We start from the raw sequence: 25,190 nt of genomic DNA on the forward strand, positions 1-25,190 counted from the left end.
TCTGGACTTTGGCAGACGAGGGAGAATACGTCGCCGCGCACAGTATGCCGCTTCTCGAAGTAATATCATGTCAGTGTGATCGAGAGTTGCTTCATGTGTTTCTGCCTTTCGTATCTCCGCGCAGATTAGTCGCGACGGTTTTTCTGTGCAGTTAGCCGCAGCTTTTTGTTTCACTGCAGCTCGTACCACCTGCCTGTCTAACTTGTGGCGCGATGCCTCGTGGTTGTGGGAGAGACGCTGTAGGTGATCTTGTACCATGGCTTCTTGGCGGGTGGTGGAAAAGCCAGCACTACAAGTTTTCACAGTGCATCGCCATCTTATAGGTTTATCTTTCCTTGTGTAGCCACGGCGAAACTTAAATCCACTACCTAGAACAATTATATCCTTGGATTTGTCGCTACCGCACTTAACCAAATCCATGGTGATAATACGTGAAACCAGCGCGAATGCCTCCAAGTGCACGAGCAGCAGGGCACGCGCATTTTGCGCTAATGCATTACGCCCGCTGCATTGTGTTAATAGACTGAATCGCATAGCTCATTCCTAATTTGAGAACTCTCGCCCAAATAAAGCCTCTTCCTTTTTGCGTAGATCCATGGTGGTATTTTGCGCAGATGCATGACCCGAGCGCGTGCTCATGCAGACTGCAATGACATTTTGCGCAGATACAATTCCCCCTTTGACACTGCAGACCTCTCAGGCCTCGCGAACGAAGGATTGTTTTCCGGGTTCGCTTCCCGTCAAAGTAACTGTGATATCAAGGAATCCTGTGTAGACGATAGTGCTCCACAAAGTGAGACTGCGCAAGGTACACTGTGTGTACCTTACCAATCATTTCTAGAAGATTGCACTAAGCTTCAGGGTTTACTAATGTTCCTGAATTGACGCAATTGCCGTGCATGATAATCACGGGCTGTGCGATTACCACATACGTCTTCTCAGTATATTATGCTTACCTCAGTTATCAATGTTGTAATGCATCTCAGGAAGTTGTCAGAGGGGAGATGCTTTTTCTTGATTTTACCTTTTCATTTTTCATTTTCATTTCTATAGGGTTCATTCATTTAGGGGTTCATTATGGGAGTAGTAGAATTCCTCAGGTGACGAATCTTCATTGGCCCCTATGAAGATCCTGTGCTCCATCGTCGGGTTCTTCACCTGTTCATGGACTTCCTGTCTTCCACTGGATTGCTCCAGACGCTTTAGTTCTTTCTTGTGTTTTCATCCTTCCATCATTATCTTCACATTATCTTCACATAATGTTCCACGTGCAATGGGGTAGGGTACTGCACCACCGCGGTGAAACACCCGACCTCATCGTCATCATTTGTTGTTGTTGCTCGGGCGACGAATTCAATTTCTCTCCCCCTTTTTTTACATTCAAACTCAAACTCAGTTTCACATCTTTCACTCAACATTTCACATCTGTTTTACCAAAAAGCATAGCTTAAAGGGAAACTTGGGAACGATCTTTGAAAAAAATTGTTGCACGACGCTTTTGATACATATTGGTTCCCAAAATACCGGCTATGGGCATGGTTTCCCTCTTACGCGATGTATTATGCAGAAATATCAGTTAATCTAAACCGAAACCACAGTCGGGGGAGGAGGCGTCCAAAATTTCCCTTTTCCAGAACGTCCGCACGAAGCCGACGCATGACGTCACTGGGTATGCAGAATCAGTAGAGGTATACGCGTGTGTCGCGGGCGGTCATAGCGGTTTAGGAGCACTGTTCCGTCATGGGTTCAGGCCATTACGACCCCGTATCCTTTTCGTCTGACTGGGAGGAGTGTGTCGTAGTTTCTTCAGAGTCACAGGTGTATGCGAATAGCAACCTCAGTGTTGCACGGGTGTTCGCCACGTATGACGAGTCTTCCTTCAGAGTCTCATCTACAGTCGATCTATTTTTAGTTCCATAGGCTTCTGTCGATTACCAGAGGAGGTCATGTCAACACCACCTTGTATAGTGCATTCCCCTTGAGTCTTCTTTTTGCGTACGCGCCCCGTTGAGTTGACATAGGGACATCCGCGAAGAGCGTAGGAACAGCGTGGCTCGGCAACACTTTTCGTTCTTGGAAAACTCCTAGCTCGTGCATCAGACGTGCTCTGATGTCGAACATCTCAGAATCGAAATGGTCCCCAGGAAGCATAAACCCTCGGGAAAAGAATGGGGACGCAATGGGGGCTTCGGCTCCTGAACGGGCGATAGTGCCCGACTGGTTCCCAGCGGTGTGGGAACGGGCGAGGTAGAAGATAAGTTAGTCCCCCGACGGTGCCCTCATGATTTCCCGCTCTGGTCTCCTTATGGTCATGTAAACAATTTTATAGGATCGCTCCCCGATGCTGATCTGATCACTTCACGATAATCAGTCACATGACCAGGGTGCAGCAACCGATTTCTCTTCCCAGACTGTCAGGCGCCGAGTGATGCAATCACGTAACCGACAGTTTCGAATCTGGCCAATGCTGTTCCTCGATCATCCAGCCCTGTTTGCACTGTCGGAGTCCCCGTCGCTCTCGCTGCGAGAAACGAATGTGTCCGGCCGTGCTCCCGAAACTTTCGAGGAATTCCGACATTTTTAAGCGATTCAACGAGTGGTAAGTGCTATTTCTTTTTGTGGTATTCCTCGCATTGATAAACGTTACTCATAGATGCTTTTCAACATGAGTGACACCGTTCTAGAAGGCTTCTCTCGAAACTTAGCAGCGCAGCATCGCATAGTTTCGATTTCAGTGATCCATTGTGGTTTATGCGTTGCTTTTAGGATAATGGACTCCGTTTTGGTGAAAATATGGTTCAGTAAAGCGTGGAATCGTATGTGTTGTGTATTTGACATAAACGAAATATAACAATTTCTCAGGACGACTGCGTGCTGTAGCTGTGCTTTCCATCTCCTGCGTGCCTACAGAACTGGAATGCTGGAGGACTTCAGCTCAAGGTTCGTTTTTGTAGTCATTATAAATAAAAAGAAAAGAAAAAAAGGAACCTCCGAAGTGATTAAATTATTCCGCTTTAATCCGTTTGCGTAATGTGATTGACGCATGATATGTCAATTTGTTTGAAATTGTGAGTGAATGAAAGCTATCCTGATCTTTCATTCAGAATGTCATGCTGGACCACTACCAGAGCGTGCTTAAAGAAATCAATGCCTTGATGAAGGTATCACCGAAGTGCCCACCACCAGATCTCTGCCTCAGAGCCAGTGATGATGGTCAAGATTTTTCTAGCGGATCTTGTCATGTCATGCTGAAAACTGTAAGTGTAGCTATTTGGTCTGTATTCAATAACGTATGCATCTTGTGGTGTGGTGTACTTTTCTCAGTGTAACCCTGACCTCAAGCTATCTTCCACTTTCAGAATCCACCCCGCACTTCGGTTACAACACTATGAACTTATCGCGCAGTGATGCTTGCTTGAAAGGAATATAATCTGGTATGCTGTGTTGTTTTTCTTTTAAAAGGACTTCGGGTATTCATAATAAGAGGCCTTCGTAGCAAGAAAGCCAATGTATAAGAAAAGGAATTTTCTTGATACATTAATATTTCTCACAGTATCCTAAAGACAAAGGTACGAGTCACACTACATGTGCCATACTCCACTTTCAGAAAAAAGGTTGGAGCAATCACACTTTTAGGAGGTAATAGTTGTCGCATATGTTGTGCCTAAAAGGTTGCAAAGTTCTGCCCCCTACCTCATTCTCTGGACGGACAATGAGAATGCATGGCGAAGTCGAAGAGATTACTTCACATTAATTACACACCTGAAACAGCAAGAATCCTGAAGGCGAAGAGCGATTTGGCTTCACTTTCAGGGCCGCGTCTTCACTCTTTGACATTTCAAACGAGACTGACTGGTCTGCTCGCGGTTAGAAGAAACGCTTTCACTTACGAACAGTTGCAATGTCAGACGGGTTGCAAGAACGACAGAATCAAGTGAGAACAACAATACAAAGCCTCTAAAACGCTACAGACTTAGTGGAACGCTCGGAATTACGCGAACTACGTGCGGCGACGAGAAACATCCGTTAGAGCAGCCGAAGCGAACCGAACAAAAGCGCGCATGCGCGACAGACAGCACAGACAGCACTGGCACTGGCTGGTGGCTGGTAGAGTCACTAAATAAGCTACGCTTCAGAGTATCGACACTGAGCCGCCATGTTGTTTCGGATGACCTCCAGCGCCATCCATTTAGCGCTCTTCGAAGTGTTGTCTTCTTCAACTGCTGGACTTCATCTTCATCTATTTCTACTGCCAAAATAGAGGTGGGGCTGGAGGTCATCCGAAACAACATGGCGGCTGATTTTGCCTCAGTGTCGTTACTCTGAAGCGTAGCTTATTTAGTGACTCTAGTGGCTGGTGGCATGGAAAACAAGTTAGGACGGTTAGGACGCGCGAGCGCAAGCGAGCCTGTGTTGAAATGGGCATCGAGCCAACATGTCCGCGCAATGGCTAGGCGGACGAAATATGACGACGGTAGAATCGTACTAGCTCGTACTAGATTGCGGCCGTTCCAGGTGTTTCGGGAAATGGTGCTGTTTTTATAAGAACCACTGAATGTTGTGTTTGAAGCAAAATTGCAACTTGAGGTTGGCCAAGGCTAAGCTATTAGTTATGATTGTCGACAGAGCGGTAGTGCAATCTGAGAGCGAGAGATCGATGGAATAAAAAAAAAGTGCACTCACTGTGTTGCAGACCCTCTCTTTATCGTTTTTTTTTCTTTTTTTGTGATCAAAGAAAAACAAGGTTAAATGCTACATTTTTTTTTACTGTGTCCGATCGTGTACATTGCAGATTCCTAATGTGCCATGAAACTACTTAAAACCTGCTGGTGCTGTCAGGAGGCATCAAATCTTTCTGATGTGACATCAAGTGGCATGGTGTTCGCCTATGATGCTGGCATCAGACCATATCTAAGACACCTGATGCTCACACTAAGAGCATGAAGAAATCTTGATGTGACACGAGAAAGTTCTGATGTTTCTTGATGTCCGATCTGAGACATTTGATGCGACATGAGAAAGTTCTGATGCCTCTTGATGTCATATAAAAAATATTGATGTGAAATCAAGAATCATCAAGAAACATCAGAATTTTCTGATGTTCATTTTCAATAGGGTGGGGGGTTAAGTTTCTCAAAGTAACTTAAAGAAAGTTCAAAGTTCCTTTTGTTCGATTCTGGTCTACAAACATCGCAGGCTGAGTCCTCCCCCCATGACTTGAGATGAAAGATGGCACGTGCACGGCGCGACTAACTCCCATTGTTACACGGTGAATGTTACAAATTATGTTTTAGCCGAGCATTAGGAAGCTCAGGTATCGCGCATCTTAAAGATAAGCAGTGTATTGATAATGATAGAGGGCATTGAGTAGCAGGGTTAAAACTTGGCACAGTTCTACGATATGTATATATGTAGGGGAGAACTCGTAGAACATACACTTGCTTTGTGCTCCTTTTTCATGGGCCTTATTACGAGATCAAAATCATCAAATCCCTCCCTAAAGAAGATAAATGTAGGCTTCTTTTGTCGTAGCAGATATTGATATCATTTTTGTATATCAAGACTATTTTGAAACGTCTTGAATCGCCCATTGTGACAGCAAGGTCTGAATTAACCATATAGACAGGCCAAGAGCTGAAAAGTATATATATTGAGTAGAAAATAACTTGAAGGTAACCTGTTATATTTCTAAAGTAGCTTAGAAACTTCACGTCAATTTGCATTACGTTTTATTACGTGTAACTGCGTTTGAAATTTAGTTACGGGCCGGTTTCACGTCAGTTCAGGCAGGGAGGTCCCATCGACCTCCTGGGTCTTCAGTATTTTTTATATTTATAGGCTCATCGTATATTATGATCAATAGCTGTAAAATGAATCATTTTTGCCGAATAGCTTTCGTGCAAAAAAATCGAGAAAATCCGGCCCTGAATTCGGATATGTTTCAGTTTTGCTGTGTTTGCACGCGTATACCTGCCGAGTGTTAAGAGATATTGTTGTGAAATTTTTTTATGCTGCTTAATTTATTATGCCTACAGGCCAGAAAATTTTAGCGCGCACAGGTGCAACGCTGTGTGCTATAAAAAATGGCGAACATGCCCTCTCGCGCACCCTTGTCCTAATTTCGGCGCGTGATATCTCTGGCTATAGATGTCCCTGATCGCCATACTTGGTATCAGCTCACTCAGCTTTTAATGCTCTTTCATCTGATATATCTATCCTGCATATACTTCCTAGCGCCGTGTGCTGAAATAGGCAAATGTTTAGGCATATTTCGAAATAAATATGGATTTTGCGCGTGTATTTCTCAAAAAAGTCCCATGCACTTAATTTCGTATATATTTTGCCAGGATAAGGCCCGATGTTAGGCCTTTAATCTAACGCAGAAACTTCTTCTCCAAAGGCGTATACTGCTGATTAGCGCGTTAAAACGCGGCCCCACTGCGTACGAACGTGTCGGAGATATCTACAGCCAGAGCAAGAAGCGTCGAAGTTTGACCAAAACTGCGCGACAGAGCATGTTCGCCGCTTTTTATACGGCACAGTATTGCACCAGTGCGCCTAAATTTGCGCTCGGAGCGCTGGCAACTAGGTATACTAAAGCACAAAAAAATTGCACTACGATATCATTTAAAACTCAGGATGTATACACGTGCAAACACGGCAAAATTGCAACAGTCGAATTCAGGGTTGGATTTCTCGATTTTTTGCACGGAAAGTATTCGAACGATTAATTTTACCAATGTTGATCATCATCTGCGATGAGCGTCTATATATAATATATATATATATATATATATATATATATAAAATCATCAAAATTCAGGAGGTCCATGGGACCTCCCTGTCTGAGCTAACGTGGAACCGGCCTACAATTATGTTCTGGCTAACCTTTTCAGTGACTTCCATCGTTCAACAGTCTAACTTAACTGGCAACGAGTTTCAACTTCTATCTCCGTTCCATATAACCTGTGTTAAGTGAATATTTGTGAAGTAAATAGTACATATGCGGGACTGGTGGTTATATACTCTCAATGTAATACTCATTTTTTTCATTGCTGGTGAAGTGATGCATTAAAGTACCCCTGTATCTTGTGACTATGATGCAATAAAGAGTTTTCTACAATGGCATATTGATTTTGTTTTTAAAAACCGCGCAAATTAACTCTTGTTTGGGGGGTGGGAGGTACCCGTAAGTGTGCATTGACTGCACCTCGGGAAATCGTTGGGGTACGATACAGGCTGCCGATAACGGACCATTAACATCCCCGTGTTGCAAACCGTATGTCGGACCAGGTTGTGCCTCATATGCACCGAATGCTCATAACCTCCAAACGCTCAAAACCTCCAAACGCCCATATGCCACCGAAAAAAGTTGGTGGTTTTGAGCGTTTGGTGGAAATGAGCAGGAGGGGAGAACCTGCTCATAAGCACCAAACGTCCAGAACACCCGAATGCTCATAGGCACCGAAAGGCGGGAGGCCACAAAGGCCGGTTCTTCCTCTCCCGCATTTGGAACAAGGTCATAGGGTGAGAAAGGTGGAATGAATAGCGACTACCACGGCCGCTTAATGTTTCAGCTTGAAATTTATGTAACAGCTTGGTCCTGCTTGGGAATAGCGCCTTCTCGTTTATGGATTTCAATTTGAGCTTTATTTTCATAGACATGGAGGCGGCCTAGGACGAAAGACTTGATTCTAGCTCGAAAGGCACTCCGCTTCCAGGGCTGTAGCAGCAAAGAACGTGGCCTCCTCCGAACATATGTCCGGGTTCACTTACAATGCAGAAGCTGGAATACGATATTTCTGTAGGTTTTATACTACGCATGCATAGGCCTACAGTGAACATTTACGCAAAACCCTTCTTTGGAACCTTGTTCTTCGCAAGTTGGTTAATCAATGCGTCATAGTCTAGAGATATGATAATCTTGCTTTCGGTTGACTACGAACGCAGAAGGCCCGACATCTCTTATGGTTGAACGCAGGATATTCTTATCGATCAGTTTCGTTGTGCTGAAGCTTCTTTCAGCATCAGCGACAGTAACTGGTGTGGTCAGAAAATGCCTGACGCAAATGCAAGGATTCTGATATATCTCTTGGTGGCTTTCTTGTATGTGTACGTTAAAAATTGTTTGGCGTCTCTTTGTTTGGCGTCCTCTCTTTTTCTCAATGACACAAAACGATATTCCATTATAAGTTCGTTGGCATCGATGTGTACCATTTTTACTTCAAAATTTTTCCTGCGATTCTCCAGTTCAAGTTCCCATTGACACTGCCCCAAGTTGTTAGCGTTTTACAGAAATCCAAACAACTTTTACCACTCCACGAGTTGGTCGATGAAACAGAAGATATGGCCTGATCAGTGAGAATAAGAAAGAACTGCGATTTGAATTTTCGCTCTGCAGAAAGACGACTCTTACTTTTTTTGTTGTTGTCACTTTTAGGAGAAGGTAGCAGACATTGCACTTGATAGCACTTGATTGGCTATGATCCGGTTCATCAGGTGTCCACAACAGCGCTCCTGTATATTTGGGCGCACGGAACCGCGCGGGACCATTTTTTTCCGCCACGCAACCAGGGACCAATTTTTCCAGTACCAACTTTTCCGTACTATTTCTTTCCGGAATTCCATCCAGCATGCTCTACACATTCTCGCTCCTATAGTTGTTTAATCTTCGATTTGGAAGATGACTGACTTGGTTCTTTGGATGATTAGTTTTCAACTCATTTCTGTTTGCCCACCGTTTTAGGCATTCAAGATCAACGTTACTTCCTCTTATAAGAAGAACTCGGAAATTTACGCGCTAAAACTACGAAAACAGACAGGTACTTAGGCCCTCAAAAACACCTAAATAGGCAAGAACATGCAAAAACAGACACGTTGTAACGCATGCCAAAACTACTTCTAATGTACGCTTCACGACGCAGACTTTGTGCTGTGGAAATGTAGCGAATGCTACAAAACCATTCGATGACGCTGTGCAGCGTCAAGCCTCCTTCCTGCACCACTAGTTCAAGCTCACTGGGTGTTGTCGTTGATCCTCTAACATATATTCAGTTTAATTTTACTACTCGTTTTCTCTTATGTTTACTCGTTTACTTTAGCATATATGTAGCTTTAGCCGCTATGGAGTAGACGGCGTTCCATGTATTATCCGTCCATCGGTCACATTTTCTCTTAGACGTTTTGTCAGCGACACTCTACCTCCGGTAGGCGAATTTAATCCACTGTGGTGATGATGAAAAGTCTCGCCGTTGTCGGCCTCACACAGGTGGGCAACGTCACGACTGACGGCCTGGGGAAATGTGCATCCCTGGCCGACTTCTAAAGGAACTGTGCCGACATATGTCTGAAAGCGTCTGAAGGAAACCCAGGAAAAACCCCAGACAGCACAGCCGGCACCGGGATTCGATCCCAGTCTCGACGAAACACGGCCAGCACGCTAACCACTGAGCCACGCGAGCTGTGGCATCGCTCATGATCACAGTTGTCTCGCGGCGTAAGTCCACCAATGGACCATTTCCGACAACGCGTATGCGCATGCAAAGCCCTTGCGTTCGCCATCTTTGAGTGGAAAACATCGCTATGGACCCACCTGCGGACGACTGTCATGTTCATTGTGGGGAGATAATCGGTTTCAAGGTTACGCGGACGTTTGAGGTCTGGCAATGAGTACAATGCGCTTTCACTCTTTCCGCATTCTTCTTCCAATCTTCTCTTGCTACTTTCCCACGCAACGTGCCAGTTCGAAAAGCGTCACCATTATTGGGGGAAAGACACGACGTCCGACATTCCGTCGCCATGGGCGACGCGAATATGGAAATGGTCCATTAGGAACATGCGCATGACAGTAGAAGAGTGACGGCGGGCGTGTTTGTCACCCGTTGACTCACGATAACCCCATTCAAGCCCCACACATTCAGCCAAATTCAAACTTCATAAACATCCAAACTGACACATTAAGCAGCCTTGGTAGTCGCCATTCATTCCACCTTTCTCACTCTATGACCTTGTTCGAAATGCGGGAGAAGAAGACCCGATCTTTGTGGTCTCCCGCCTTTCGGTGCATATGAGCATTCGGATGTTCTGGACGTTTGGTGCTTATGAGCAGCTTCTCCCCTCCTGCTCATTTCCACCAAACGCTCAAAACCACCAACTTTTTTTTCGGTGCATATGGGCGTTTGGAGGTTTTGAGTGTTCGGAGGTTATGAGCATTTGGTGCTTATGAGCGACTACCGTTGGACTATGGTCGGGAGCACCGCCGAGCACCGCCGAGCATCGCCGGCGCACCGACGTGGTGTCGACGCGCTGTGCTGCCTGGGTCGGAACATATTCTACTCTGTGTCGAAGCATTCCACTCATTCCAGTCTTTTGGAGCGCTGCCTCCTACTCACGGCGATGCTTTTCATCATTCGGGAAGCGAAAATAAGCAACACCCCCACAGCACAAAACTTTGTGGGGACGTCCGAAGCTAATCCCAACGTCCCTGGTCTAGCTGTGGACGTTTCAGCGACATTCACGGGATCTGTGTTAGAAACGCGATAATGTGAAATCCGACCAACTGCAGCGTGGGTGCTACAGCGGGAGCTCGTTGTGGCCCGCACGACCCAAAAGTTTGCAGGGATGTCCCAAAGAGGTCCCAACCTTCCTGGTCTCGCAAGAGAGGTTTCCATGACCTTGGAAGCATCTCTGTTTGAAACGCGACGCTGGGAAGTCCCACAAACTACCGTGCTGGCGCAAGAGCGCAAGCTCCGCCTCCTCAGTGGAAGGACAAGCGTCCAGAAATGAAAGGAAAGAAGCACAGGTTAGGACAGAGAAGCGATAGGCATCGCCATTTGTTGAGAATGTGCGCGGTTAAGAATCCAAAATGTGGGAAATGAAAAGAGACATGTCTCTTGGCCTCAGTCGTTCGAAACTGACAAAACTTTCAAATCCAGCGTTTTGATTACCGAAGTGCAGACGTGCGGCTGTGGAGAAGCTGATGTCAAAGATTAGCCGTATTCATTTGGCCGGTTTGACAGTTGGGTTGCTCGGTTCGCGGTGGTTCGCGGCGTCTGTCGTGGAACTGCCGTGAGTTGTGGCTACAGCAAACGTAAGTATATCTGAAGTTCTGAACTGCCGTCAAATTTAGGCTGTACTGTTATTTGCAATCTCGTGTGAAGGCTTTTGGTGACCTACGTTGATAGGAACCCGGTTGGATCTCTTGACTCGTCTGAGGGTTCGCCAGGCTTGGATCTTTTGACCCCTTTGTGTTACATCGTTAACTCTAACGTCGTTAAGCAGAAATTACCCGTATCGAAATACGAGGGACTCGGTATAAATAGAATACAAATGCAGGTGGCAAATCAACATCTCATTTTTATTGACTTAGTTACTCACTTTGTAACGCATAGCGCTGTCAAAGAAAAGCCGACAGTTCTCTTATGTCATTTGTGTTAAAAACAGGTGGTTGCATTGTAAGATCAACCTGCTTGTAACACAGGATTGATAGTAGTGCTCTCTCTCTCTTTTTTCAGCTCTTCGTGTTAGAGATTATTTCTACAGTTAGCGTGGGGGGGGGGGGATATATTTATTAGACGAAAAGAAAAAAAAAAACGTGGGAAAGGTCAGCCAAACGGGACGTCGGCTTGCTATTCCGGAAATAAATAAATAAAATTAAGAAATAAATAAAAAGACAAGAAAAGGAATTAGGAAATAAATGATAAACTAACAATGGATCAATGGAGGATGAAGTAGATTAAAGACAAAGACGAAAAAGAAAAAAAAGACTAACAAGCGGTGAAAGAAGCGTGGGTTACGTACACTCACATTGGGTGGGCCGGCTGCTGTTTCAAACCACATTGATTATTCAAACACTTCCCGTATCACAGCAGGCTCGTAGTGGAAGAGCCAAGTCGCTGTTGTGGACACACGTTCTACATGGCGGAACCGTCTGATCATGGACTCTCTCAGGGTACGAAAGATAGCTTCATATGCCCGAACAACTTTGTTTGTGTGTGTGTGCGTGTGCGTGTGCTTGCGTGTGTGTGTGCGTGTGCTTGCGCGCGCGTGTGTGTGTGTGTGTTTCTGTATCAAGTTTTCCCTTAATTTCCCAAATCGCCCAAACCACATTGATTATTCAAACACTTCCCGTATCACAGCAGGCTCGTAGTGGAAGAGCCAAGTCGCTGTTGTGGACACACGTTCTACATGGCGGAACCGTCTGATCATGGACTCTCTCAGGGTACGAAAGATAGCTTCATATGCCCGAACAACTTTGTTTGTGTGTGTGTGCGTGTGCGTGTGCTTGCGTGTGTGTGTGCGTGTGCTTGCGCGCGCGCGCGTGTGTGTGTGTTTCTGTATCAAGTTTTCCCTTAATTTTTCCCGCCGTCCACAAAAGGACAAAGACAAATCACTTTGCGGCTGTGCTCATTATTATTGGTAACAAACTTCATTTCTGGCATAACGTGGGAACGGCTGCGCTAGTGGACGCAAAAGTACAAATCTGAGTCCAGCAGTATAGCCTGCATTTTGGGGTTGAGGTCAATGAACGTGACAGGTTAATGTTGATTGGAAAGCACAGCAAGACAGCATTTTTCCGCACGGTCAGTAAAAGAATACAATAACGTGACAAGGGTGGGGGCCAATGAAAAGAACGCGACAAGGATAAGTTTTAAGCCCTGCGGCCTACGATTCTTTCTAAGTTGAGCTCAATATCAATATTCTTGGTAACAAGCATCCGTTCTGGCGTGTTAGCATAGCGTGTTACGGCGCTAGGGGCAATGGACATAAACGTGCAAGGCAAAAGGGGGACTCGCCGCCGTAACCTAGAGCACAACCACAGGATTTTCTCGCTTACATTTTTTTGTGCGTGTGCGTGTGTGGTAAGAAGAGAGAAAACACCGAAATGTCTTCACTGTTACTGGGCTTCCTAACTTAATACTACGTACAGTGCAATTGTTCTGCAGTGAACATGGTAAGGGATAGACTTTCTTTGCTGTCGGGAATCCTGACCAGTATATGACGCTTTGACTGGTTGGATCTCTTGACTCGCCTGTCACGTGACCGGTTGGATCTCCTGACTCGATGGATCTCTTGACCGGGTTGGAACTCTTGACGCTTTGGATCTTTTGACTCGCCTGTCACGTGACCGGTTGGATCTCTTGACTCGATGGATCTCATGACCTTAAGCGATCCCATGGACGTCGGAAATAAACAACAACTTTATTGTTGGACAAATAGATCCCTATCGCGGAATAGATTCCGTATCGAAAAATGGATGTCCGTCGGACATTCTTGGTTGTATATTCGCAAGATTTTCCATGTCGGCTGTCTCAAGGATTGTCCAAATCACGTCCCTCACGGGACATTACACCGAACATTTCTTGCGGGAGTGAGAGAAACAGGAGACTTTGCAGCAGTGCGGAAGTTTGATATTCGATCGGCCAACTGAATATCCCGAACGAAACTACTTCGAAATAAACAGACGTTATGTTGATGGTGGATTGATACTCCAACCAATTTCTTACTTCAATGATGTTTTTGTGTGTAATCGAATTAAAGTTGGACACCTCACCCTTCTCTTTGTATCACAAGCGAGCAGGGCTCTCGAATCCGCGGAAGCTATTGAAACTACTTAGTTGTGTATAGTATCTGTTTTCTCTACGAAGGGGAGTGAAGGATGTTCGGTGTCCCTTCAAATTCGCGTGCTTACGTGATGAGGGGGCAGATGTCTGCCTGCTCTCCTGTTAACACAGTCTGCTTTGGTGGACTGTGTCTTGGTTGCTTACGGTTGCTATCAAACAGGTATTTAAAAGAGTTATTTTTTTAGGCGTCCATGAATCGATTCTAATGAACTGGTTATGCGATTTTCGGCTGTGTTTCTTGCCCCATTTCCCCATTCATTATCATTAACTTATTTGTTGTTGTTGTGTTTCTTGCTGTGTTTTTGCCGATCTATATGATTTTTTTTTCAGTTTTGCCCATGTGATTATGTGATTTTCAGTTGTGCTTATTTTTTCTCATGTCAATTAGTGTTTCTGATAAAGTGATTGCTGTCATGCTGTAGGTGCCAGGAACTAGAGTCACTAAATAAGCTTATTTAGTGACTCTACCAGGAACCTTTTGTCAAGCTCCATTGGAGCTTTTTGTCCCTGGCTCCCCCACAATATCGTGGAAATAATAATAATAATTATTATTATATGAGCACGAACCGTTTTCTGATGAAGGGCTATTGACAAGGAAAGTCGAGTTTGGAACCAGCCTATTGTACAGAAGGATAAATGGTGCGCGAATTCCCCCCCCCAAAAAAAAAAAGAAAGAAAAGAGGGGTTAAGCTCCTGTGACCTGGATTGTATCTCATTACGGCCGAAGTCTCATTACGGCCGATGTCTCAATACGGCCGAAAGTCTCAATACGGCCGGTAATCCTTTAATCCCCAAGTGTCTCATTACGGCCAAAGTCTCAATACGGCCGAAGGCAGTCTCATTACGGCTGAAGATGTCTCATAACGGCCAAATGTGAAAATGTGTATTGTAACCTGCATTGATATGCATGTCGCAGCCAGGTATGGATATATATTCAGCAGGGTATAAGCCATGCACTATGCCCGTAGGGCCCTTATCATATTTACATACACATATTGCGAGACAAACGGTATGTTATCATACCACAGCACAATGCAACATATTGTGTAATGTGTACTCCCACAAGGTAGTGTTGATGTTGCTGTGAAGCAGGCTACTATGTGGAGTTAGCTACTTGTAGAGAGCTAGATGAATATTGGCTTTGTTGTGACGCTTTTGGAGCCATCCTACAGTCACTGGCAAAGACGGAACATCTATCTCAGTCGATGTCAGTTTATTTCCATTCGCCTTACAACGGTACAATTCTTGCTTCTGGAATGAGTAAACCTGCAAGAAGCGAAGAGCAACCATGAATAGGCTAGAATATTAAAAACAAAACAAAAAACAAGCATTTGTCTCTACATGGCTGGTTTTAATGTGCACAAGCTGCACATGTGTTGATACGTGTCTGTTATTTCATACAAGGTTAACATAAATCTTCATCTAGACAAAAGAATGACAAGCCTTAAAAATGTCACTTCCAGGTAAACACAGAGCATGACCATGATATGAATATAGGTTCAGTAGTTCATTCCCTTAATGGAAACATGTGAATATCAAATAGTGATACATTACAATTCATGAAATGATGCATGCATAACTTTTCATTTCTGGTTTCTTTTTTATAAAAGTAGTGCACGAATTAACATTCGTGCACTACTACAAAATTTCTCACTTCACAACAGAATCTTATTATGATCTTAACAGCTCACCTCTTCGGCCAGGACTCCCTGGGCAGCAACATCCTATTAGCCATGTTGTTGTTTTTCTTTTTCGGAATCCTCCGTGCAGCCACATACCATGCCTGGAATGGAAAACCAGCTATAAATAACAATGTATTTGAATGACATCCTCTTGAAGTATTTATTCTAATCAGATATGCTTTTGTGCCTAGTATGGTGCGCGAAGGCACGTAAGTACAACATTTGCAGACGTTCGACGTAAGCAGTTCAAGGAGATCAATTCAAGTACGCCGACTTGCGCTTTTATTTTTGAAGAAATACGACGACAAATTTTAACAAATTAAATATGGCTCACAATGATACGACTAAATGCTGCTGTACGGTGATGCATTGTCGGTATCTTATCGTCTTCGAATAAATTTGTTGCTCCTAAACGCGCAACCAACTAGAAACGGCGCAAACCTACGAACAGATACCGAGTTACATCTATTACAGGCACTTCGGCTGTTTTAATTCATTTAAATTACTCGTATGAGAATCCAACTATGTGGGGACAGCACACTACTAAGCCAGACCCCCCCCCCCCCCCCCAATCTACGAAAGCATTACTCACCAGAATTCCTGCTAGACTTGGTCTTGGTCAACACTGCGCGATATGTACGTTGGGGCTGTAGCGATTCATTCAACTCGATTTTTACCGGAACAACAGGCGCTGCTCGAAAGACAACGATGGAAAATAAAGAGCCGCTATAAAGTCCGCTAATTTGCACATTACAGCACTACAAATCGATATATGAACACGTCGTAAACAGCAACCACTCGCTCACACAAGAAACGAGGAACCTAAGGTTGCTAGACACCATCCGAACGCCAAAGTGAGAGTAGCAAAACAACAAGATATCAAAACACGAAAGGAAGAGTATTGATCCCCCCTCCTTCTATAGCATGCAAAACGTGATTTGCGCTGAGATGAACATATATGTTCATGACGCGAGTAATTTTCACTTTTCACTGATCCAAAGGAGGTCACATGGGATTGCTTGACGCTTGCGAAATTAACAGCAATGAAAATGGCCAAACGAAACTTGTGAATCGTGCATTTGCTCTTCATGGTAGCTGCCAGAAAATCGAATCAAACTTATGGGACACTGGATTACAGGTATGTTGGCATCTTTTTCATTCCTGCATATCATTTCAATTACACTATACGTGAATACATGGTGTCATGTCATGGGTGTCATGTCTCACGATGCTGGGGAAGTAGTTGCATGGGGAAGTGTGCATGGTTCTAGACTTTTAATTTTCGATCGCGTAATCGAAATATCGGCACCTCTCGCATTGTGGCTTGCATGTGACCAACCAAGTGCTGTTCCCTTACTAGCGCTTCCCACAAACGACAAAACGAAACATGTGGGAATGTATATTTTTGATTACTCATATATAACGAGAAAATGTATCGTTTTCAGGTTGCTGCCACTACTCCATATGCCCGCAATTGTCCTGCGTGTATGATTACACTAACGACGTCGCCGACCACGGCGGAAGTGTTTTGCGTACACGCGTTTCAGCATGAAGCCTGCAGGTAACATCTGATGCTTACCCTTCGGATATTCTGAATTTACATATTGTAGCTTAGAGGAATTCCGAATGCCCAGAGTGACACACACTTATAACATCGTGACATCAGTGCAGTGGCATAAGCTCTAATGTAGTGCCCCACGAAAATGAACAAGGGGCAGTGGTTTATCCAGAATCCCAAGCACGAGAGGGGTGTTGGAAAAAATTGTGGGGGGAGGTCATCGTTATAGTTACGTCATTACAGCGTAACATATCATTACAGGCGTATCTGAAGCTGAAATCGCAAGGGCACCCCCTGTAGGAGGTGCACAGGCAAAAAAGTTAGGGGGGTCTGGATAAAGCACTGACGAGGGGGACTCCTCCACCCCATGTCAAGCCTCATAAAGCACCTCCTGAAATATTTTCCTGGCTATGCAGCTGCATCATTATGACGTAATTGTCATTGTTGTCCATAATTCTTGAATATGTTTTGAATATATGGAAAAAAGTCTGCTTGACAGCACATGTCTTACGGTCATCATCAAACAAGAGCATATGTCATTTTGTTCAGTGCCTTATGTACTTTTTTTAAATTTCAGGTGGACGTAAATTATACATGACAGCTAGTGGGGGAGAAGATCATGGTCATAGGTCATGTGGCTCCTGGAGCTCCCAGTGGGCTCCCTTGTGGAGTACTTTTCAGAACACACACACAGTTTGCTCACAGAACCAACGAGTAGGATGTTTGCTTGAATACTGAGTGAAAATGGCATAACACATACAAATATCGTGTGACACATATGACAATAAAAACATTTTTCACGAGGGATGCATGAAACACTGTCGCAATATTGTGTGCATGAACCATTGTGTGTGACACAAGCCGTGGGGGCACACCGCCTCGGACACATTTTGGGAAGCATAAAACACAGTATATACAGAGCTAATATGGTGGATGCTTCTTTTTTCTTTTTGGCCGTTATGAGACATCTTCGGCCGTAATGAGACTACCTTCGGCCGTATTGAGACTTTGGCCGTAACGAGACACTTGGGGATTAAAGAATTTTCGGCCGTAATGAGACTTTCGGCCGTAATGAGACTTCGGCCGTAATGAGATGTTACCGTGAGCTGAAGGTCTGGACACGGCGGAGAAGTGTTCTGGATACGGCTTGACGAGGAAGGAAAGTATTTTGAGTACTGAGTAGCAAATACTGAAAAAAGTATTTTAAATACTTTAAAAATACTCGTCGCAAAAGGTATTGAGTAGAGTACCAGAATACCGGAAAAAGTATTTAAAATACTGTATTTTGGGTACATACTCAAGATACGTACAAGTCTGCAGTCGTAGCCTTCATGGCGAGTGGGCAACGGAAGTACGCGATTTATTTCCGTTCCTTTTGTGTTTTATATTTTCTTCTGCTTCTGCTCTTGTCTGGTTATTCTTTTTTCTTTTCAGCGTTCTTGTTTGTTTTTCGTAATGCTCTATTTTACGTCAGGTTCCCAGATGGCAATTTGGCACAGAAGTTTGTACTGCTCTATTGCAAACGGTTGTTAGTATGTTGAGGTTTGCTCCAGTCCAGAATTGTCCATTAATCTGGCCTAGTTCAAGGTTTGATTTAAATTTATGTTCAGGGTGCGTTCCTGTTGGTGGTACTCGGTAGACTTCGGCCAGCGTCAATCATCCAACATTCAGGGTTGCAGTCCTTCCATGTGACCAGACGTCCCGCATACCCAGTGGCGCCGGACGGCCGCCCAGTGTTGCTTGCAACACATCCTTCCAGCGGTGGCTCAGAGCGACCACTCCTCACATTTCAAAAATAATGTTTGTGACATCTGCGCCGTTTTCAGCCGAGATATATATACACTATATATATACGTAACTGCGTTCGAAACATGTCAATAATCATAATAGTAGCAGCCTGCAACCGATTTTCTTCCGAAGTCTCCATTTAACTGGACTTATTCATTAGTTGGACCCTGCTCGTTCTTTGTTATGCCTCTTGACCATCTTGCGGTTGCATTTCTTCAGTTTTTCCGCTTTCTTTTTTATTCTATTTATTTATTGTTCCGGAGTAGCCTGTCCCGATTTTGTCAAGACTCACATCTTCATTTTCAAAAATGTTTCAATAAATCACAGCTTAACACCATGACACGTTTCAGTGGAACGTTAAATTATAACGATTTCTGCCTGCTTGCGTTGTAACTGAATGGCGTACTCTTTTCTCCGATACGCACGTGGCACAGAGGGTAAGCTCACCGTCATCTCTGCTAATCAAAATAGATACGTACTAATCAGCCGAGATCGCGAGAAGATTGTCTTCTATGACACTGATACACGTCGAAAACTGTGCTGCAAGGCAGGCACAGAACGATATGATTTACCGCGCCAAATCTTACCGAGCGACTTTGATGGTGTCTTCGACTCGTTGCTTCCGATCGCTCTAGAGCGCTCTGGAGCGACGTTTCATCTTCGATTGGTCGAAACAGAGTAGTCTCACTGCATTCGACTGTCTCATTCGGAGCTCTTTCCTCCAATTCGGAGCGCTGTACAGTGCTCTCACCAACGCCGTCGGAGTGGTTGCCAAATCTGGTTGGGTTCCGGTCACGTGACTGCGCCAGCTTCCACCCGGTAGCGTGCTCCGCCATGCATGCCATGTTCCACGTTTTGCGTCGTCGTCGTTTTGACTACGAGGGAAACACCGGAAGTCACGTGAGTTAACGTTCCCTCTCCGCTCCTCTGCTCGAACCTGCTGCGTTCGGCTTCTGCGCGATTCCTCCGACTCGGAGCCGGAGTGAGATGCTGTTTGACCCGCTCCAGCTCGGAGTATCGGGACGACCAGTCGAAGACACCATAGCTCACTGCTCCTTTTAGATGAATGCGACAGAAGCACGTCGTACCCAGTTATCGCATCTCCTCACACCAGTCTTCTCCAGTCGAACAAGCCAATCCAGCCCAGCAACGCCCTGCGCTCAAAGCTCTTCTGACATTTCTGGACACCATCGGACTTCGATCGTTATTGTGAAGGGGCTCGTTATTTCCTTCCCCCCATTCCATCCAGCAATGGGGTAGAGTATCGCCTGTGGCGATGAAACTCCCCACTCTCCAAGGTCGAAAATAAAGTTGTTGTTGTTGTTGTTCTCCAGTCGATGGGTTGACATCACCTGGGGGGAGAGGATTCGCCACGATAAGTAAATACGATACGCTTCTGTCGTATTCATGAAACCGCGGCTATAGAGTGTGCGGTAAGTTGTGCTTTTCGCGAGCGTGTTGCATGCGGCTAGCATTCCAGAAACCTCCGGAAAAAGTGAAAAGAAGCATCGCGGCAGCGATCGGTCGTGCTCTCAACGGTGTAGCGGACTTTCCACTGGCGTTAAATGGCAATGGTTTAGCATAATTCTGTTGCTCGTCTCAGTGTCCCCTCACCGCCTCAGAGCTGCGCGGGCGTTCAGGGAATCCCCACAATGTCCGAGCGGCGTATCCGATCAACGTCCGTCTAATTCTACTTGGTTGTGTGCGCGATGTCGACAAGCGCGAAAATGGAAGACAAACATAGTCACCTAACCTCAAAAGGATTGTGTATGACGTGTGACCATGACAAGATGCTTGCTACGAGCGGCCTCTTCAGGGTAGTTACGAAAACTGGTTGTCCTGTACCCCCATACAGATCCTTTGCTTCCACTCTCTCACCCTCTACGATTCTTATGATTTCAGCAGACTTCTTCGGGAAGATCCCCACAAGGTGTTCCAGACGCAGGTACCAGCACGCTTTCTGTCAGCAAAAACACAGGGACATCATGTGAACCTCGCAAGCACATGATTAAGGGACCAGCAGCGCTGAACAACCGGTGCATCGTCTGCAACAAACAGTACCCTACCTGGCTGCCTCTTCTAAAGCATATGCGAAGACATGATCCAGTAAGTTGCTACACTTGCAGTCCCTTCGTCGCGTTCGGTTGTATTTTAACTTTACTTGTCGTGTCGAAAATATTCCCATCACAGATATTCGTAGTAGTTCGAGAGGCCAGTAGCAAGGATTCATATTCAGACGTGCGATTTCGGTTTTTCAATTTTGTTATCTTCATCGTTGCACTTCCACCTTATACGGCCAAAATTAAGGAAGGGGAGTTAAGCACGGACATGGCATCCGGTCTGGCTTTGTGAATAGGGATGTGAGCCCTACAAAAAGTAAACCATTTTGATTTTATTTTCGTTGGGATCCAAGCGAAAAAAAAAAATCGGTTTTCGGTATCCTCTAATTTTGCATTGCTAGGTTTGGTTTGGTCTCCTGAAGGCATTAACTTGCCTCAGTCCAAAGCACGGAAAGATAGCTGACGTCCTTATCGGATGGCACTTATACGTTTTTCTGCATCTTCCCCACGAGTATGGGGAACTTTCGCAAAGGGTATCGTCCGCGGGACGCGCTTCGAAACATTTTACCATCTGCGAATTATGGACTCAAGGCAAAAGGCAAACAGTCTTTAAATACTGTAAAGTGTCGCTCGAGCTAACGTCTTGCGAGGCATCTGCGTCATGCGACGAAAAGGGTCTCAGTTTGAATATCATATACTAGAATGCTCGACAGGGTCGCAGGAGAACGCGAGTGAAACGAGGGTTTTTGAGAACAACGTTCAATGTTATGGAATAAATGAACGAACAGGGTTGGGTAATGCAAGCTGGCTGGTGTACACGTGAGGAGGCCAATATTTTCTTGAGTTTGGCGAGACAAGGAAGGACAGGGTCAGAACGGACAGCACTCACTCAACGTCCACCTCGTTCCATATCTGCTCTTGCATGTCACATCAAGCTCCTCAACTGCTATCCATCTCATAAGAATGTGCATCATGACACTTTGCCAGAAGAAAAATATTTAGCGGACAGTCTCCTTGTCCTTTTTCGGCATTTCGTGTACCGACGTTACCTGGGTACATGTACATTAATACCTTCTTGGATCAAGTTTTTTCGCTTAATTTCCTGAGGTGTGCTTCGTATCCGGTTCGCCCCTCAAACGAGAACCATCCCATGTTTTCTGTGGCCCCTTCGTTTGGTGTATTTTCATGTGCTCCTACACTCTCACAGAAAAACGAATAGTAAGAGTAACAAAACGCTTTACGCTTAGAGACGTTGACGGAGAGTAAAGGTAAAAATCGTGGGTTTTGTTACTCTTATTTTAAAAGGTCGAGGGTTATTACGCTTATTTTATTCGTCAAGCATATACTTATACAGTCCCTTTTACTGCACCCCACATGCCGCTTACTACGAATAAAAGCTGAAAATGTTGTAAACGTAAAAAAAAAGAAAGAAAACATGTGTGTCCTGTCTTTACCCTACACACACACACAAACACACACATAAATGGAATGTTTTCACTCTAAAATCTGCACGTATGGGCGTAATTACCGAAGGTGTATTGTGATTCATAATGTAGGACCCGGGACTTTATGTAAATGCATATTTTTTTGTAGGCATCTTCACCTTCATCATCACTCACCATCTTCCCCCTCAAGCAATGGGATAGGGTGCTGCCTCAGCAGCGAAACATCCCACTACATCATCATTACTTATTTGTTGTTGTTGCATAGGCGTCTCTGCGGGTACCCTGATGTTTCCCCACACGTTTCCGAGCACGGAGCGCACGAAAAAATGTGTTTATTTTTACCGAACTCGTAAAACTGCATATGACAGCATATATCTGCATGTCTTCGTAGATATTTACATGTTTCTACTGCATATTTTGGCTCTGGTGTGCCTTCCCAGGTTTCCTGCCGAGGTTGAGCTCTGACACACTCACTTTTCTAGGAGAGCTTATATACAACAACAACAACATAGATGAATGGATGATGATGATGTGGGATGTTTCCCTGTGTTGAGTGCAGGACCCTACCCCATTCCAAAAAGGTTCACATGAAAGGATGACGAGGGAAGGAAATCCCTACAGAGCTTATATAGATAGGTAGAAAACAGCGCAGAGACGGGACACGAAGAAGGGAAGAGAAGAAGAGTCCCTTCGTGAGAGAAACCTGAAGTTGCTCCAGACAGACAAGGAAGGTGGGTTCGCCGTTCTTCCCTCAGACCTCTACTACAGGAAGGCACAGGAAGCCATGGATGACAACTTTGTCAGGACAAACCTAGTTCCTCATTCACTCAGGAAACGGGCCATTGAACTTTGCGAGAGTGCGAATCTGCCTAGATTGGTAGCCTCAGTGAAGAAAGCAAAAACACTCAGTCTCCAGGTCTTCTTCTCCATTAAAACTCACAAGGAAAGCTCACCGTTCCGTGCCATCGTGTCAGAGCGGCATACCTGGCAGCAGCCGGTAGGACGTTTCATCCAGAAGGCGCTTTCAGCCTTGGAGATTGAGGATCCGTTCCTTGTGTTCCGCCCGAGCGACGTATCCGACTTCCTCAAGGGTTTAAGCCCAGGATCGCGTTGCGTCTTCTCACTTGATGTCAAGGACCTGTATTATTCCCTGCCACAAGACGAGCTCATCGAAGTTGTTAGTGAAGGAATCGACCGTTACGGAACCGTTCGGTTTCAAAATGAAGTTGGAGTTGATGTCTCCACCTTCCTAGCAGTCCTCAGACTGTACCTTCAATCAACTACGGTCGAGTTTTTGGGAGGAGTGTACTTGCAAAGAGCCGGAGTTTGCATTGGTTCATGTGTTGCCCCCGTGCTCAGCAACTTGCTGCTGGCGAGATACGACAGGCGGCTTGAACGTGCCCTCCGCGATATGGGAGTCCCCAGGGTTTTCCGGTTCGTTGACGACTACTTGATCATCTTTGACACTGACAACGTGGCCGTGGACGAGCGCACAGAACACATAACTCGCATCTTCCAGCGCACCCTCTCACCTTTCACACTCACGAGGGAGTTACCAGTGGAACATCGACTCAGATTCCTAGACCTTGAGCTCGCCATCGAGCCTGACCACCTGTGCTGGACATACGCCCCACGCTCTAAGAAGGGCCTTTTGCCGTTTTCGTCGGCCCACTCCAAGCTGGTCAAACGCAGTATTGCACTATCGGCAATGGAAAATGCCGTGAAACGCTCATGCCCGCATCAAGTTCAGCGGAGCCTCTTGTCACAAGTTTTGAGGCTTAAAACCGCGGGCTTTCCAGTTCAGCTGATAAGAGGCTTAGCTGAGGTCCTCCTCGGGAAGTTGCACAAGAAACACGAAGAGGCTCCCAGGCATGATCGCTCGTCCAGGATAGCGGCCATTCCATATATCCACGCAGTTTCCCACAACATAAAGAAAGTTGCCCAGCGTGCCGGCGTTAGCGTTGTATTCACTGCACCTAACAAGTTAGGCGGGCTGTGTCGACGCGTCAACAGTGAAGAAGCCGCTGCTTCCGGATGCAACAAAAAGCATGTAAGGCCTTTCGTCCAGTGCAAGTGTAATGTTATTTATGACATTCCTCTGACGTGCGGAAAGTCATATGTGGGACAGACAGGACGGTGTCTGAATGACAGGCTGCGCGAACACTCATCCTCCCTGCAGACTCACACAGGCAGCAACCTGGCCATGCACTGTCGCGATTGCGGATGCCGACCTCGTTTGGAAGACACACGTGTACTTAGGAGCTACTCCGACAGGCTCGCCAGGGAAATTTACGAAGGAGCACAAATTCATAATAGAGGTGAAAAATGTGTCAGCAAGCCATCAGTGGACCTATTGAACAAAGAGATTAGTTATCTTCTAGCGTGTTCCTGATTGTCCTCCTTTCCTTCTCTCCTTTTCGGTTTTGCCCCCTTTGGGGAATAAAGGGCGACCCGCATACGACGTTTTCTCGACTCAAGAACGCCGAGCGCTCGGCATTTTTACGTTCAGCTCCACGAACAATAGCCGTCGAGCGGGGACGCCGACATCTGAGGCGAACAGATCGGAGCGGCAAGCGCAGGAAGCGACGTGTCGGTCTTGACCAATCGCATGCTTGGCCGGAAACGACGGTCTCCACAGCCGCTCAGCTGTGTGGGCATAGACGGTGTGGTCGCGAAGTACGCCCAAGTGGAAGACGGAATGAAGTGGACCAGGCAGAATTGGCAAGAAATGAAAATGAATGTGGACACGGGAGCGACAAAACGCATACCATCCCACTTGCTAGCCATTGTTCGATTGTCGTTTCCCTCTGGCCTAGATATCGCTGCACCCAGTAGAGTGTTCACAACGGTCTCCTTCAATCCTTCTACCGCAACATGTGTCACTTTTAGAGAAGAAACAGTTTTTTCTTTATTTTTTAACAGCAACAGCAATTTTCGCCTTTGGTCCATACTGGTAGACTCGGGAGAACAGCGGACGGAAGCGGAAGTACAAGCAAGAGATTTGTTGATGGTTGGCGCGCCTTGGTTATTGCCTT

The 25,190-nt window shown here is 45.5% G+C and overlaps 1 protein-coding gene across 2 annotated transcripts in view; it reads left to right on the forward strand.

Annotated features, from left to right (window-relative positions):
- The window catches only part of LOC135395472 (gastrula zinc finger protein XlCGF57.1-like), a 71,049-nt gene that overhangs the window by 25,409 nt on the left and 20,450 nt on the right, over window positions 1-25,190 (forward strand). The window contains exons 1-2 of one of the 2 annotated variants that reach the window (XM_064626668.1): window positions 19,421-19,550; window positions 20,556-20,756. In XM_064626668.1, the coding sequence (XP_064482738.1) occupies window positions 19,485-19,550; window positions 20,556-20,756 (267 nt within the window). In that variant the 5' untranslated portion in view covers window positions 19,421-19,484. Of the gene's footprint in view, window positions 1-19,420; window positions 19,551-20,555; window positions 20,757-25,190 lie in introns of those variants that run through there. The other variant, XM_064626667.1, reaches the window with a different exon arrangement.

Source organism: Ornithodoros turicata, chromosome 5 (genome assembly GCF_037126465.1).
Source record: "Ornithodoros turicata isolate Travis chromosome 5, ASM3712646v1, whole genome shotgun sequence".
Classification (NCBI taxonomy): Eukaryota; Metazoa; Arthropoda; class Arachnida; order Ixodida; family Argasidae; genus Ornithodoros; species Ornithodoros turicata.